Source organism: Phacochoerus africanus, chromosome 10 (genome assembly GCF_016906955.1).
Source record: "Phacochoerus africanus isolate WHEZ1 chromosome 10, ROS_Pafr_v1, whole genome shotgun sequence".
Classification (NCBI taxonomy): domain Eukaryota; kingdom Metazoa; phylum Chordata; class Mammalia; order Artiodactyla; family Suidae; genus Phacochoerus; species Phacochoerus africanus.
Window position 1 is genome coordinate 52,284,011 of NC_062553.1, and position 17,881 is coordinate 52,301,891.

Genomic DNA, 17,881 nt, shown 5'->3' on the forward strand with positions numbered 1-17,881 from the left:
TTAGTGCTGTGAAAATAAACCATCTAGAACCATTTAAAAATGCCTGGTGTCTGTATAGTGCATACCATCTCAGAATCTGAAAAGTCATTTTGGATGCTGACATTTAAATATTGTCCCATTGGTTTATTTTTGCTTTTATTTCTGTTGCTTTGGGAGATTGACCTGAGAAAATATTCATAAGGTTGATGTCAGAGAATGTTTTGCCTATGTTCTCTTCCAGGAGTTGGATAGTGTCTTGTCTTTTATTTAAGTCTTTCAGCCATTTTGAGTTTATTTTTGTGCATGGTGTGAGGGTGTGTTCTAATTTCATTGATTTGCATGCAGCTGTCCAGGTTTCCCAGCAATACTTGCTGAAAAGACTGTCTTTTTCCCATTTTATGTTCTTGCCTCCTTTGTCAAAGATTAATTGACCATAGGTGTCTGGGTTTATTCCTGGGTTCTCTCTTCTGTTCCATTGATCTGTCTGTTTTGGTACCAGTACCACACTGTCTTGATGACTGTAGCTTTGTAATAGTGCCTGAAGTCTGGAAGAGTTATGTCTCCTGCTTGGTTTTTTGTTCCTCAGAATTGCTTTGGCAATCCGGGTCTTTTGTGGTTCGATATAAATTTTTGGATTGTTTGTTCTAGTTCTGTGAAAATGTCCTGGGTAATTTGATAGGGATTGCACTGAATCTATAGATTGCTTTGGGTAGTATGGCCATTTTTACAATATTAATTTTTCCAACCCAGGAGCATGGAATATCTTTCCATTTCTTTACATCTTCTTTAATTTTCTTGATGAATGTTTTATAGTTTTGGCATACAAGTCCTTTGCCTCCTTGGTCAGGTATATCCCCAGGTATTTGATTTTTTGTGGTGCAATTTTAAAAGGTATTGTATTTTGGTATTCCTTTTCTAATATTTCTCTGTTAGTATACAGGAATGCAACTGATTTCTGAATGTTAATCTTACATCCTGCTACTTTGCTGAATTTGTTGATCAGTTCAAGCAGTTTTGGGGTTGAGTTCTTAGGGTTTGCTATATATAGTATCATGTCATCTGCGTACAGTGACAGTTTTACCTCTTCTTTTCCAATTCGGATGCCTTTAATTTCTTTTGTTTGTCTGATTGCTATGGCTAGGACTTCCAATACTATGTTGAATAACAGTGGTGAGAGTGGGCCTCCTTGTCTTGTCCCAGATTTTAGTGGGAAGGCTTTCAGCTTTTCTCCATGGAATATTATATTTACTGTGGGTTTGTCATAAATGGCTTTTATTATGTTAAGTTATGTTTCCTCTATACCCACTTTGGTAAGAGTTTTTATCATAAATGGACGTTGGACTTTGTCAAACGCTTTTTCTGCATTTATGGATATAACCATGTGGTTTTTGACTTTTCTTTTGTTAATGTGGTATATGATGCTGATTGATTTGCGTATGTTGAACCATCCCCGTGAACCTGGGATGAATCCCACCTGGTTGTGGTGTACGATCTTTTTGTTTTTGCACAGCAAAGGAAACCAGAAAGAAACCAAAAAGACAACTTACAGAATGGGAGAAAATAGTTTCAAATGATGCAATTGACAAGGGCTTAATCTCTAGAATATACAAACAACTTATACAACTCAACAGCTAAAAAGCCAACAACCCAATGGAAAAATGGGCAAAAGATCTGAATAGACATTTTTCCAAGGAAGATGTACAGATAGCCAACAAGCACATGAAAAAATGTTCAGCATCACTGATTAAAGTGAGATACCACCTCACATCAGTCAGAATGGCCATCATTAATAAGTCCACAAATAACAAATGCTGGAGAGGGTGTGGAGAAAAGGGAACCCTCCTGCACTGTTGGTGGGAGTGTAAGCTGGTACAACCACTATGGAGGTACCTTAGAAATCTATACATAGAACTACCATATGACCCAGCAATCCCACTCTTGGGCATATATCCAGACAAAACTTTCCTTAAAAAAGACACATGCACCCACATGTTAATTGCAGCACTATTCACAGTAGCCAAGACATGGAAACAACCCAAATGTCCATTGACAGACAATTGGATTAGGAAGATGTGGTATATATACACAATGGAATACTACTCAGCCATCAAAAAGAACAAAATAATGCCATTTGCAGCAACATGGATGGAACTAGAGACTCTCATACTGAGTGAAGTAAGTCAGAAAGAGAAAGACAAATACCATATGATATCACTTATATCTTGAATCTAATATACAGCACAAATGAGACTTTCCACAGAAAAGAAAATCAAGGACTTGGAGAATAGACTTGTGGTTGCCAAGGGGGAGGCGGAGGGAGTGGGATGGATTGGGAGCTTGGGGTTAATAGATGCAAACCATTGCCTTTGGAATGGATAAGCAATGAGATTCTTCTGTGTAGCACTGGGAACTCTGTCTAGTCACTTATGATGGAGCATTATAATGTGAGAAAATAAAATGTGTACATGCATGTGTAACTGGGTCACTTGTATGTGTAACTGGGTCACCATGCTGTACAGTAGAAAAAAAATCGTATAGGGGAAATAATTAAAAAAATAAATTAAAATAATAAATATTATTTCAGAGCTCTGTAATTTGAAAGGAGAAAGTGTTGAATCCTTTTTCTATGTTTTTTAAGCCCATAAGTCATAGAATAAGGAGGAGCATGCATGTTTCTCATGTTTGGCTGTGTTAGACTAGGAGCTGAAAAGTCAGATTGTCACCAGAGCACAGCTGACTCAGATGAGCAGAGGTCCCTCAGTATCAGGAAGAGGGCAGGCTGAGAAACGGGGAGCCCTTGGGGGAAAATAGTTTTTCAAAGGGATCACGTTAGCTACCCTGCTTGTGGTCCTATGGGAATGTGGTTCCAGTAAACCAGAGACTGTGGTTTTATTAAACAATACAGATGTGTGGAATGTTACATGAAATAATCACACATTTAAAGGAAGGTACATAATTCAAATTCTCAGCCATGTGGGTTGAGGAAAACATATCTCTGCTGTCAGAAAACAGCTTCTAGGTTAGATTCTTAGATCTTCTGTAGGTATATACACACTATTAAAAATGAAGGGTGCTGGAGTTCCCATCATGGCTCAGTAGTAACAAACCCGACTAGTATCCATGAGAACTTGGGTTTGAACCCTGGTCTCACTCAGTGGGTTAAGGATCTGGCATTGCTATGAGCTGTAGTGTAGGTCACAACATGGCTCAGATCCCAAGTTGGTGTGGCTGTTGTGTAGGTTGCAACTGCAACTCTGATTCAGCCTCTAGCCCTGAACTTCCATATGCTGCAGGTGTAGCCCTAAAAAGCAAAAGCAAAAAAATAAAAAGAAAAGAAAGAAAAAAGAAGGATGTTGATATGTTGTCATGTTGACCTTCTAATTAATGTTTATGATCAACCAAAGGAAACATTTTTAAAAAGAAACGAGTGTTTCCTTAATCAGCAGATAGGAGTGACCACCAGGTGGCTGCAACATATTTATTATAAAGAAGATTAAAAAGATAGATGCATTTGCTGCCTTTCTTTAGTTTATAAACAGTTTGGTTGAGGGGAAAAAAAAGATCTCTTGAGATAGGACTGTGACTTATCAGGGGCTAGAATACTGAGAAAGGATCAACGTTTTCTATCAGGGTGATTCTGGAAAAGCTGTAAGTAGAAGAAAACTTTCCAAGATCCATGTGCTGTTTCTGATACAAAAATGGGGGAGGGGTAGGTAATGTGAAGAAGAGAACATTTGATATTTTATTATCCTAGCCGGTTGTTCTCAAATTGAAATATTATGTTTGACAAAGTTGAAATGAAAATTTTATAGAGATGTAGGTTGAAAACAAATGGAGAAATGTAAAGATATTATGAAATACTTGGTGCTTCCCTGAGGGGTTAGCAGAGAAATTTACAGAATCATAGAGCAGGCTGGTTCATTCAGCTGCTCCAGACAGCACACAACACCCTTCAGTGGATAAAGCAAGTGGCAAGGAGTGAGGGTCCACTTCTATTTCTGGCTTCTTTTGCTTTGGAACCTGGAAGCACAGAGAGTCACCTTTTCGCACTCAGTTCACCCGGCAGGTTAACAATCCAGAACTCAAAGGCATTTTGTGCACCGGTTTTGACATCTATAAACCACTGGCAGATTTTTAAAATCAAGGCTACCACCAAGCAGGGACATCAATTCTCCCTGTCTGTAATTTATAGAATTCATGAAGAATTGCAATGGCCAACCACCATCCGGGTGCCTACTGGCATAGTCTTGTTTGTTTTATATCTCTGCTTATCCTGGAATCCATCATGTTTACTTCTAAGCCCTGTTCTTTGTATGCACTTTAGCATTGTATGAAATTTAAATGAAAAAGCAGCTCTAGGCAGATTCATCGTTTAAGTTGTGGCCTCCACACCCTCCTTTGCAAATTGAGGCCTCAGTATATGTAAGGCTGCCCTTAGGCAAAGAGATGAGTAAACTACATGCTAAAATCCAGGGTCCTACCTATTGTTAGTGAATTCTACAAAGCTCATTGTCTTCATATGTAGCCTTACAAACTATCCTTTGCCATCCCTGAGCTAGATGCTCACATTATACCTTTGCTCTTTAGAAAAATATAGCATAAATGAGGCATTTGAGGATTAAGTTTATACATATTTACCTCTTTCACAGCTTGATGCCCAATATGGAAAATCATGCTTTTTCTTTCTGTCTACTCTAATTATACATAGGCCATCAAAGCAAATCCCCCAGTAAAGGCAAACACAACAAGAGTCCATGCCTTACATAAGGGAGCATTCTCTTCCTTTACCTTGGCTTTTAAGAAATGAGGCAAGTTCAAGCGGTTTAATCTACCTGATCTATTACCCAACCTCTTCAGGAATTGACTTCAGTAAGTGCAACATTCTCAGAGTTCCCATCAATTCAATTACATTGACCCACAAGTTTATTTATATATATATATATATATTTATGACTGCACCTGCATATGGAAGTTGCTGGAGGGGACTGAATCAGAGCAGCCTCTGCCACCTACGCTGCAGCCTTACAGAGATCCTTTTAACACACCGTGTCAGGCCTGAACAAACCTGTGCTTCTGCATTAACCAGAGCTGTTGTAGTCAGATTCTTAACCCGCTGGCCAGCAGCAGGAACTCCGCATTGACACTCAAGTACATTTTGCACACACACATGCACAAGCTTTTTTTGACTTTGAAGAGATACAAAAATCGGGAGGATTATCTGGGATCATGGGCCTGCATGTTACATGTGCAGAGGGCACCACACATGCACTCTCCTTGGCTGGCTGCATGTCACTTGTGCCCAAACAGGATAGCAGGGAAGTGTGACCAGGAGAGAAATAGCTTTTGAGGGCAGGACCCTGGCCCCACCCCATGACCCCCTACCTTGCGTAAGGGCTTGAGCTTGGTCTCCATGACAAAGTCGTACTTGCAGAGTTCGCAGCAGCGTGTGTCTGAGCTCTTGATCCACTGGTGCAGGCAGGCCTGGTGCACGAAGCGCAGGGTGCCAGTGCAGCGGCAGGGTGTGATGAGGGGGCTGTCCTCATCCCCTTCGCAGTGGCAGATCCTGGGGGGACATAGTAGCCAGGTGAGACCCCCAGGGAGCGCTGGCCTTCTCCTCCCCTCTCAGCCATGCGACCTGACTTTGAATCATGGACGTTTCACCTGCACTCAGTGCCAGACTTGCTTGGTGCCTGGGGTTAATTTTCTTCCATTCTCCTGGTCATCACTGGACTCTTAAATCACGTTATTAGGCATTTTAGAGTCCACTGAACCAAGAATGCGCGACCACTTCATTCCTACTGGAAGCCAGTTTTAACAGCACAGCACTTGACTCTGTCCCCACCTTCATCTGTTAAGGGCGAGTGTCCATGGACATAACTTGCTTTCCTGTATTAGTCACCACTTAGGAATCTAAGGACTGCTGTTTTCGGATAACTTAAAACAAAACATTGTTTTACTTTGATGACATTTTACAGGGTGTATACTTTAGGAAATACGGTATCCTACCAATGTGGAAGAATCCTAAGAAATGTTCATGGGTTAGCGTGGAATAAAGTGAATATAGAGAGTCTCAGCTGGGAAATATTACAGAGATTTTCATAGGGAGATGCACACATGTTTGGTCATAACAAATGGCCTAAACTGTCAATATTCATCACTGTCACAAAAATGACAGGTTATAAAGTTCAAGTACAGTAAATCCTACTGTTTTAAAATGTTAATTACTCTATTGTCCATGGAATTCCCAGCGCAACTAGTTTACTGAATTACTATGATTTCTAGTGTCATAGATTTAGTCTATGAAAACTTAATTATTCTCATCTTCACTAAAAAAAAAAAAAAATGCTTTGTTTTCCTCATTGAATGAGACAAACATTTCCTACCCCCAGGTCATGAATTCAAATCTTAACACTTCAGTAATCCTTGTTATTTAACCAGTTGTTAGAAGTTGTTATTAAATTTGATTAGAAACATTGCTTGTAAACTGTCAGAAATATGAATAGAAGTTAAAAAAAAACCTGTATAAATGCTTTTTAAAATTTATTTATTTATTTTTGCTTTTTTTAGGGCTGCACTCATGGCACATGGAAGTTCCCAGGCTAGGGCTCAAATTGGAGGTACAGCTGCCAGCCTATGCTACAGCCACAGCAACCAAAGCAGGATCCAGTCTGCATATGAAACCTACACCACAGCTCACAGCAACACCGGATCCCTGACCCACTGAGCAAGGCCAGGGATTGAACTTGTGTCCTCATGGGTACTAGTCAGGTTTGTTTCTGCTGTGCCCCAAAGGGAATTCCTATAATTACTATTTTGAGCTGAGACACAGTGGAAGTTTGGAAGACTGTTTGAAGTGCTGATACTGCTCTTTTCTTTCAGATCCAAATGCCCTATTCTCTGGAATCATAGGGTTTAAGGAGTGGATTTTAAAGTCTGTTTGTCTGTCTCAGCCCTTCCCCAGGGGAAATGAAATGGTTGGTCAGATTGTTACTGCAGTAAGATAGAGGAATTGAAACCCAACCCTCCCCTAACCTCAAAATAAAGGAGTATGACACAGTGCACTTGGGGGCTCTTTTTCTTCAGTAAAGATAAAGGAAGCAAAGAGGAACACTGACTTCCTAAGTCCGTTGGGTGGGAGTGGGTGGGGTGAGAACACAGGAAAGTTCAACACCAGTGTCTGCCTTCCCAGCACTGATTCAGGGGGCAGCTGTGTTGGGTGTAGCAGCATGTGTGAAAGGCTGGCATGGTGGGGAAAAGCTAAAAGTTATCTCAGAGCCTTTTCTTTAATACAAAAGGTCAAGCTGTGTCTTCCCTCCAAACATGTAGGTCCCAAGATCAGAGCTTTGTACATTTTATACACACCTGTTGCCAATAGAATGGTGGTCAGTGGATGTTTGGTGACTAAATAACTGTTTGTTCAACAAACTAAGACTTACTGTCAAAGTGACCAGTGAAAGGAAATCTGGGTTTCTATAGCACATTGTTTTGCAGCAACATTTACTTTTGGAGCCCTTGGAACTTAACGGATTTTACATCATCAGTGACTAATTTCTGAAGGCTTCTGAACCTCTCCTCTCCCTGACTCCACTCAAAGGTACTCCCTTAATCAGGGCCCCATTCTTCATGTTGCCCATTTGGTAAATCAAGTGTTATTGGAACACACCCACACACATTTGTTTATGTCCTATTTAGAGCATGTTTGTGCTATAATTGTAGACTTGAGAGTTACTGCAGAGGCCCTGTGGCTGCAAAGACCATCATATTCACTATCTGGACCTTCAGAAAACATATGCTTAAGCCTGCCTGAACAAGGTAATTCTGAGTTAAAAGGCCATTCATGTCTGACTATGATCAATGGTAAAGAAAACCAGGTTTACAAAATAAACAACCCTAACTTCTGCAAATAACTAAAGTTGAAGTAAAGGTTCCAGAGAGAAGCACACAATAAAAATGAAAGCCTGTCCTGGCCTTCCATTGATACCCACTGGTCCACAACAGTCTCTAGGGACTGGGGACAGAGGTTCTCATTTGAAAAAGAAAAATGGGCAGTTAATGCCTTCTGATAATTCCTCACCAAAAATGGGGGTCAAAGGCTGCACAGCTTCTAAGATGATTCTGAGGTTCTGATTTTTTTTACTGATGTGAAAAATAACTCATGACAAGCAGATTTAAATGAGAACCTCAATTATTACTGAGTTCAAACTGACTGAAACAGTTCCTCAATTCTAGTCAACTTCCCAGGTCTTTGAGATTCTTTTAAAAAAATTTCTCTTGAAACCGTTACCTGAAGCATCAAGCAATATCATTTTTTCTTCATAAAATTAGATTATTTCCCATAGGGAAAATCAAAAGCTTGGCTCATTTTCATTCCCATTTCACAAGATTTCTTTTTACATGATTTTAGTGTTTTGAACTTTTTCTAAATTATCTAACTCAGGTGGGATCCCAAGAGTCTTTGCAAATCATGTTGAGATTGTTGTAAATGGATTTAAGAACTAAATATCAACTTCAGATCTCTACTAGAAATAAAAAATAAAGTAACAGTGTCATTACAGAAAGAAATAATTCTTATATTGACATATTTCACACAAATTGCAATTGCTAAATTAGAAATGAAAACAGTAATACAAATATAAACATGCTTTTCCCAACAGAATAATGTTCCTAATAATAAAATAAAAATGCACTTTAAAATAAGCATAATTTCAATGCATTTTTACCTTATGGGAAATCAAGACTTGAGAATTAAGTGATTTTTAAAAAATCACGGATAATTTACATTGGTATCTGTCACCGAGTGGCACGACAGGCTGATTCACAGATTTATTGACATTTTGGTATTTTAACTGGCTTACAGTGCATCCAGCATGTGCTAGGTTTTCACCATTCATGACCTGAATAAATTTCTTCTTCCATATAATTTCTAGCATTCTGTAAAGAGGGGAGCACAGAAAGCTATTTTACAAATCAAATTTTTGAAACTGTAAGAGTGTGTGTGGCTTCAAGTAACACCCCCCCTTAATGTTTGAGTTTTAAGAAAAGTAGGCTTTTTTTTTTTGCCTTATATATCTTTTATTTATTTATTTATTTATTTTTGTCTTTTTTTTGGTCTTTTTTGTTGTTGTTGTTGTTGCTATTTCTTGGGCCGCTCCCACGGCATATGGAGGTTCCCAGGCTAGGGGTTGAATCGGAGCTGTAGCCACCGGCCTACGCCAGAGCCACAGCAACGCGGGATCCGAGCCGCGTCTGCAACCTACACCACAGCTCACGGCAACGCCGGATCCTTAACCCACTGAGCAAGGGCAGGGACCGAACCCTCAACCTCATGGTTCCTAGTCGGATTCGTTAACCACTGCGCCATGACGGGAACTCCCCTTATATATCCTAAAATGACCTCTACTACACCCCACCTGGTCTCTTGCCAGGGCTTCTTGGCTCTGGTAGGATAATTTTTTTCTGCCTAAGCATTTTTTTAAAAAATAATTTATCACAAAAAAATCTTTGAGAGGGCCACAGTATTAATGTAACTTTGTAATTCTTTTCACTCATTCATTGTTTCACTCATTCCCCTTTTCTTAGCCCTTGCATTTGCAAAGAAATGCTGACACTAGCAACAGCAGGAAGGGTGAGTTGAGAGGGAGAGGAAAGAACCTGGAGGCAGGGACCCTTTGAGGCAAGGATTACAATCTCCTTGGTGTTAAGAATCTGGAACAGAGGGTTCGGGGGATCTCCAAGACCCCATGTGTTTCCATGGCTACTAGCCTTGGTCCCAAGCACATCTACAACACGTGACTCTTCCAGAGAGTCGTCTCTGTGGTTCTAGAAAAGCATCTCAACTCTCTTCCCACCTTCCTCACCATTTTCCTTTTCTCTGTCTCCGCACTTCCCTACCTACATTTTCTCCATGCCCCTCTACAACTAAATAAGCTTTAAGCACAGTAGTTACATACTGCTGTGTTCTTAATGATTTAATTTGGATGTTAATCTTTACTCAAAACTAATCATCATGCTTCAGAGTCTGGCACCTATTCTTAGAATTCACTTTATTAAGATAAAAAAATGACCAGAATACACGTTAGGCAAAAGCCATTTTGAAAGTCAGTAAGCAGTGGATGAGAAATTGATGCTCAAGTAAAGTGAAGAGATATAATCTCTCTTTTTGAGAAATATAGCAGAGCAGTGAAAAGGTCACACACGAGAACATTTTAGTTTTAATTTTCATTTCCTTTGGTCTTTAATAGGGTAAAGCTGAATGGGTTCATAAGAAGAATGCTGGTGTCCCTCAGGGAGGGAGACATTTAAAGAAACAGGCCAGAGAATGACCCAGTGTTAAGTGAAGGTTCTGGAAGGGTCAGGAAAGTCTGGGTAGAGAAAGGATGGTGGAGCAGTGTCTTTGGACAAGGGCAAGAAAGCGCAGGTGGGAAATAGGTACCATATCCCCACAAGCAGAGCTAAAGGGAGACTGCAAGTGGGGATGAGGGGGCTGGGTTCTGGGCAGGTGCAGCAGCTGGGCCTGGTATTGAACGGTCCTCTCAGATATTCAGGAGACTACAGGTACCTAAAGGAGAGATGGGAAGGCATGGGGTTACCTCTCACAGAGGCTGTAAATAACTAGGGAAAGCCACTGGGATACTGTGATGGGGAACCAACCACGCGTGAATGTCAGAGCTGTAGAGCAGCCGTGCAGCCCCCATGAGAGGAGGCAGCAGGGATTTACAGGGGACACTGCTGACATGGTCCTGGGACACGCACCTCCCCAACCACCCCAGAGCACCACTCTGTGTCAGGATGTGCACAGCCCCATGCGCCCCAGAAGATGTTGTACACATGGCCTCACAGCAGCTGGACTAACTGAGTAGGGAGGCAAACCACCTCGGGGTTCATATATCAGGAGAAAAGGATGGTCTGAGGGACTGGAAGACACAACTGATGCTGAAGAACTGATGTTGAAATTGGGAGGAATGGGACAGTGTCACTTCTAGGCAGAGCATGCAATCTCCCTTATAGATGAGTTCATATCCCTTTTGTGGTATTTCTTTTCCACTGTCACAGAAAAGTTAAAAATAAAAAATACAGCATTGTTGGAGGTTCACAAGCAGATCTGATCCTGACTCACATCCTTGTTCTTTGCTGCAGTAAATGGGAGAAGTCCTCCATCTACTCCTACGTAAAATAACTCAGGGTGTCACAAGATTAGATAATAGACATCTGGCATATAGCACGCAATCAAATGTTTATTGATTTTATTATGGGATCATGGGATTAATTCTACAACTACTACTACTGTGGATTTGGTTTATCTGTGTTACTGCTTCTAGTGCATTAGGACTAACAGCTTTCAGCAGCTGGTTTGTTAAGTGGGTTAAAGCAAGTACTTTAAGGCCAAAGTTGTGAATTCTGCCTCCATCCAGGTGAGTTAGTCACAATTTGGATCTACAGGTCAGTCAAGTTGCAGATTATGTCTCAAAGAAAGCTTGGCAGGGAATGTGTTTAAATCTGTGGGAGAAGGAGGGTAAAACTGGGCCTGGATTTAGCTTCACTCTTCTATACTTTGGGTGGCCTCAGACAAGTTTTCAGACAATTGGTTTTCATCTGTAAAATTTTACAATCACAAGGCTCAAATAAGATAAAGTATATGAGAAAATCCTGCATAGTATAAATATTGTTGCAAAGTAAGGCATTATTGCCAATAGATAAATGGTCAATAAAAGCAACAAAAATTGCCATTAGGTAGTAAACGCAATGAACTGCATACTTTACATAAATAACTCATTTTTTAATGTCTTTATTTTACTTTACAGGACTCTGTCATTTTTCACCTTATAGGACTGTGATCCTAATGAAGAAAGCTATTTCCTTCATCTACCTTACTAACAAGATACTTTCCTGCTAAACTACCACCCCCTCCTCATAAGTCCAAGGACATTCCCCAGCGGACCTTCCCCAAGGACCTTTCTCTTCATTGTTCTTGATGTCCTTGTGCATTAGGGTCTAACCTCTCCTAGAAACTTCTCATTTTTGGTTTAGGTGACACTGCTCTTATATCATTACCCTTAAAGCTGGGAAAACTGGCATCAGAAGTGCATGTAAGATGATTGTAGGATTTGAATAGTGACTATTTATGGAGGACAGACTCCAAATGTCAGGATTCTGCAGCCTGGGAAGGTGAGGAATTGTAGGGGACATATGATCAGTGAGCAACCCTATCATGTGACGTGACTGGTGAGATGCTATGTGGGGAATAATATGCAAGTCAACACACCTAAATTCATGGCTAAGACTCACCTACCATAATATAACACTGAAGGTCAAAAGGACCACCTTTTAAAGTAGGAATGTAGTCATTTAGAGACAAATAAAGAGAAATACTAAATCCTACATTTAACGTCTTGGAGGGGGAAAGAAGGCAGGGAAGGGGACGTTGATGGCAACTGTCTTTAGACATGTGACAGGCTGTTGTGTGAAAGGGCAGCTGGTCTTATTCTGCTCCACAATCGGACGTAGGATGCAGTGAGTATTGAAGTTAAAGGACCTATATATCTATCATCCATCTATCTATCAACTATCTATCTATCATATACGTATTGTCTATCATCTATTATCTATCTCTCTGTCATCTGTCACTCTATCCATTTATCATCTAATTTACTATCTACCTGTTATCTATCTAATCACCTACTATCTTTCTAATCACCTATGTATTATCTAATCTATCATTTATTATATATCTGTGATCTATTGCTCAATCTAACTATCCATCTATCATCTATGTATCTAATGTATCATCTGTCTAAATAGCATCCATCTATTATCTATCAATCATCTATGTCATCTGTCTCTAACAATCCATCATCTATCTACCTAATCTATCACTCTATCTAATTTATCATCTATTATCTATCTACCTATCACCTATCTATCTGTCATTCATCAGTATAACTATCCATCTGTCTATAGAGATGTTCAATGAATTGAGCTGACCCAGAGTGTGTGGATGTCCCATTGTGGAAGTCACTGAAGTTAAGTAGGGTGATTACAAGGCAGGCTCTGTGGAAATGAACTCAAGCCAGGGTAATTAAGCTACATAACCTCAAGTTTCTGGTGTTGCGAGTCTGCCTTCCTTCCTTCCCCACAGACTGATCTCCCTGCCCCATCTCCCCTAAAGTTTCTTTGTCAGCATTTCCTCTCTGCTTATCCTGGGAGTTTTGTACTTGAACCTTTGATATTTTTCCTATCCACTCTGACTACCCCAGGGAGGCAATCCATTTCCACAAGTTCAAGCATTGCTCCAAGACTTGTGATTCTAAAATGTTCAAGTTAAACTTGTGATTCTAAATTCATAACTGCCTTGCCAATAGCAAGAAAGCTCAGCCATTCTGACCACTTCCTTCATCTCTGCCTCTACCAAACAGCTCCTCTTTCCAGAGACACCATGCCGTGAACATCCCATTCTTTTGGTTTGACTCTGTTTTTGAGTCTTCTGTATTTTCGAGTCTCTATTCAAATTGTTATCCATACACTAATAAATTTTTCTCCCTCAGTGTTTTTTTTTTCCTTTTTTTTTTCTTTTTAGGGCTGCAGCTGTGGCATATGAAAGTTCCCAGGCTAGAGGTCATATGGGAGATGTAGCTGCCAGCCTACGCCACAGCCACAGAAATGCCAGATCCAAGAAACTTCTGCAGACTACACCACAGCTCAAGGCAATGCCAAATCCTTAACCCACTGCATGAGGCAAGAGCGAATCTGTATCCTCATGGATACTAGTCAGGTTTGTTTTTGCTGAGCCACAATGGAAACTCCTCCCTCAGTGTTTTTAATAATCATTTTCATCCTTCTCGTCCTCACTGCTATCACTCTAGTATTTTGAATTGTCAATAGATATACAATGGTCTTTAAGTCTTGCTCCTTCCACATTGTTCTTTGAGTGTGCAGTTTTTCAGATCCTTTTAGAATACTGGCACTCCTCAAGAACCCCATTGTCAGTCAAAGAAAATCCAGACCACTTCACCTGGTGTTCATCTGATCTTCCATATATATATATATATTTTTTTTTAATTAATTAATTTTTTTTTTTTAGGGCCACACTCACGGCTTATGGAGTTCCCAGGCTAGGGGTCTAATCGGAGCTGCAGCTGCAGGACTACGCTACAGCCATAACAATGTGGGATCTGAACTGTGTCTGTGACCTATACCACAGCTCACGGCAACGCCAGATCCTTAACCCACTGAGCAAGGCCAGGGATCGAACCTGGGTCCTCATGGATCTAGTCAGATTCATTTCTGCTGAGCCATGACGGGAACTCCTGACCTTCCATAATTTAGATTTACCTCAACTGTCCTATGAATTTCTCTCTAACCCCTTGCAGCAGCAAGGTACAGACTTTCTCAGCTGATAAGTTATGGGTATATATGGGTGTTTCCACAAAGAAGTTACAGTTCTGCTAAGATCTTGATTCCTGTCAGTTTAGAGGGCAGTTTATGGGTCCTGGGTGTGTTGTCCATTAATCCCACTTAACTCACAAATATCACCATGTTCTGTGGGTGTCATAATGTGGAAATTATTGAGAAGCATTTCTGTGGTTTTTACAAGTACAGTCAGCATTGGAATGCTAATTCTGCCAATCCATGTCTATTAAATCACTTCATCTCTGGTATTTTCAAGTTCCTTGTCAATAACATAGGAAAATAGCAGTGTCTACTTCATAGGATTGTTTATAAGAATTAAGTTAAGGGTCGATATGGATTAGATAGTTTTTTTTTTTTTTTCAGTCAACACTCAGATGTTTATTTCCTCAACCTTTTGAATTCTGGGACTGACTGCTTCTTGGAATTTTCTCAAATATGATCTCAAACCTGTAACATCCATTCTTTCTCCTGATCACAGCTCAATGAAACTTAAGCTGCCCTAAGATTCACAGGCTTCATGATTCGGACTCTAGACCTTCTTTTCCTACAATGTTTGAGGTTTCATTGTTATTTAATTTTAGACCAAACAGATTTGGTCTTTGTTGTTTGTTGTCTCATCTATGCAAGTTCTGCTATTATGAGCTGAATAAATTCTTGCTTATTGGAGTTCCCCTTGTGGCACAGTGGGTTAAGAATCCAACATAGTGTCTCTGAGGATGAGGATGGGGGTTCAATCCCTGACCTCGCTCAGTGGGTTAAGGATCTGGTGTGGCTGTGGTTGTGGTATAGGCCTGCTGCTGCAGCTCCAATTCAAGCTCTGGCCTGGGAACTTCCATATGCCACAAATTCAGCTGTAAATAAAGAAAAAAATCTTATTTATTAATTTTAAGGGGCAGGATCTTCCTTTGCATGGAAAGCAGACCAGGATATTAAGAGTGATTTAAGTGATGAAAATGTTAAAAACTCAAGGTAAAGATGGCTAATTCCTAGACTGCAAATGGACCAGGAATGTTATACTTTAAGTTGGTGGTTCAACACGTATGGAGCAAAGACTAAAAGAGGGAGCCTAGCTCATTAATATGATTTAGCAGTTCTCAGAAGATGTTACCCACTACCGATGTTTTTCTTGTTTCGGGAAAATTCTCTTATAATGAAAGTGAGAAAAGTATGACCCTTACATATATTCCACCATCTTAATTTGCATTTGAGGAACTAAGCTGAGGTATACCAGTTTTATACCCTATCTGAGCATCAGAGGAAGTCAAGCAATGGATCTGTTGAAGAAAGGAGAAGTAACTCTTATTTAACAAGCAAAGATGGATGGTATTTAATATTATTCTTACTAACATATTTAATGTTATTTTTACTAACAGTTCTTTCCAGCAACTCTTACTGATGTGGAACCATGATACGTTTTTGGAATTAAAAGAAAAAGGCCCTGCAAATCAGATTTCTAAGATTACATTACAGAGATGAAGGTACATATGAAGAGCTCCCCTTCAGTCCGAGATTGAAACTATTTTGAAAACTCCAATTGAAAATACAATTATGATGTAAGAACAAAAATATTTTTCAGGGAGCAGATACAATTTCTGTAATCATAAGATGGGTCATTCTGACTCGATGTTCAGTCTTTTTTAACATCTGCAGATGAGTGACAGCTCTTCACATACAAGGGACTTTTAAAAGTGTTTTGTTTTCTCAAAGGAATGTGTTCAACTCGAAAAACCTGGTACCTACCATAACTTCCTGAGTTTCATTTCATGCCCTAATTTGTCACCACTGACTCAGTCAAAGTTTCAGACCATCTGCCCAGAGCTTCAGGGAAGAGTCCACCTGAAAGGCAGTGGCATGGGCAAGTTTCTGGCTCCTGGAGGGATCCAAAGTCATGGCAAATCACCTGCATCTTCTTCCCATTGGAGGTCACACAATGGAAGCCAGTGGAGAAGAAGATATGCCAATGATGGACGAGGGGCCCAGGTTTATTTGAACCCAAGGAAACCTGGGTGGTGTGAGCCACAATGGGTTGGGCAGATTCCATTTGAATTGCTCCTCCTGCAGCCCTCTCTCCTCCAGGGAGGGTTAGGACCTGTGGATCCCAGGGGTTTAAGCCCTGATCAGGACTCCCCTCTTGTGGGCTAGCCTAGTGGCTGGTCTCATGGTGGGCTGGGTACTCTCTGAGGGCTTTCTGAGAGGTCTCCAAGGTGGGTGAGTACATTAGACCCCTCTGTGTGTGGGCCACTGTAGCCCCAGGAGTTCCAGCCCCAAGTGTACCCAACAACAGGGTAGACCCTCCTCATCAGTCTTAGTGTTGGCTCACACTGTTCAAATCCTCCAAGTCAGGGGGGCTCTAGTGGTGGATGGTGCCTTTGGGGTAACCCCTTTCCTGTTGACCGTCCCTTTTCTGCCCTATGCACACTCCACTGGTGGGTTCAGAGCACGGCCCACTTCTGAGTAAAGGAATGATTTCCTCAATGCTGTTTACCTCTCCAGATCCTACCTTATAGTTTTGGTGACATCTCAATGAGTTAATAGATAATAACATTGAAGTTATACCATGATGTAATGATTTTCTCTACACTCTCACACATGTCACAAACATTCCTTTTATGCCAGCTTTGACATCTTTGTGTATATGCATTTAAGATGGACAAAATCAAACTAGAGCTATCTCTAAGCAGATATTCTTCTAGTTATTAGGCTCAATTTTTATTAGCTCCACACATTAAAGTGAAAAGCAAAAGGACAGATAACATACTCATATGCTTTCTGTGTTGATATAACCGAAGGAATATTGAGTCAGAGGCAGAATAGAGGGGTTTTTTTTGTTTTGTTTTTTGCCTTTTCTAGGGCCATTTCCCGAGGCACATGGAGGTTCCCAGGCTAGGGGTCTAATAGGAGCTTAGCCACCGGCCTACACCAGAGCCACAGCAACGCTGGATCCGAGCCATGTCTGCAACCTACACCACAGCTCATGGCAACACTGGATCCTTAACCCACTGAGCAAGGCCAGAGATTGAACCTGAAACCTCATGGTTCCTAGTCGGATTCACTAACCATTGAGCCATGACGGGAACTCCAGAATAGAGCTTTTATATGTAGATAATAACAGAGCTATCTGTAAACTTGTCATTATGACATTTTAGTCATTTTCTTTTCTGGATGTAGAAGAGATTTTAATTCATATTGATTTTGTGAAAGTGGTTTTTGTGTGTGTGTGTGTGTGTGTGTGTGTGTGTGTGTGTGTGTGATCCTGAGTGTTTGTATCCTCTCAGCCTCATCCTCAACCATGACTTCTGTTTCTGTCCATTTATTAATCTTATCTGGCTGAGCATTACTTTAAAGGAAGTCTCAAGTTGCCATGGATAACTGACAAAGCAGGTAACTTATTTACAATAACAAAGAATTCACTGAATATATTAGAAATATGCCCTTGCATATAAATTCTCCTATGCAGGCAATCAAATGTCTTGGAAAAATGTTGATGTTTTACAGC

At 40.5% G+C, this 17,881-nt stretch overlaps 1 protein-coding gene across 1 annotated transcript in view; it reads right to left on the reverse strand.

Moving 5' to 3' along the window:
* Positions 1–17,881, reverse strand: part of MARCHF1 (membrane associated ring-CH-type finger 1) — an 89,819-nt gene that overhangs the window by 46,561 nt on the left and 25,377 nt on the right. Inside the window, exon 2 of the mRNA XM_047798027.1 lies at positions 5,362–5,542. Coding sequence (XP_047653983.1) covers positions 5,362–5,542 — 181 coding nt within the window. The remainder of the gene's footprint in view (positions 1–5,361; positions 5,543–17,881) is intronic.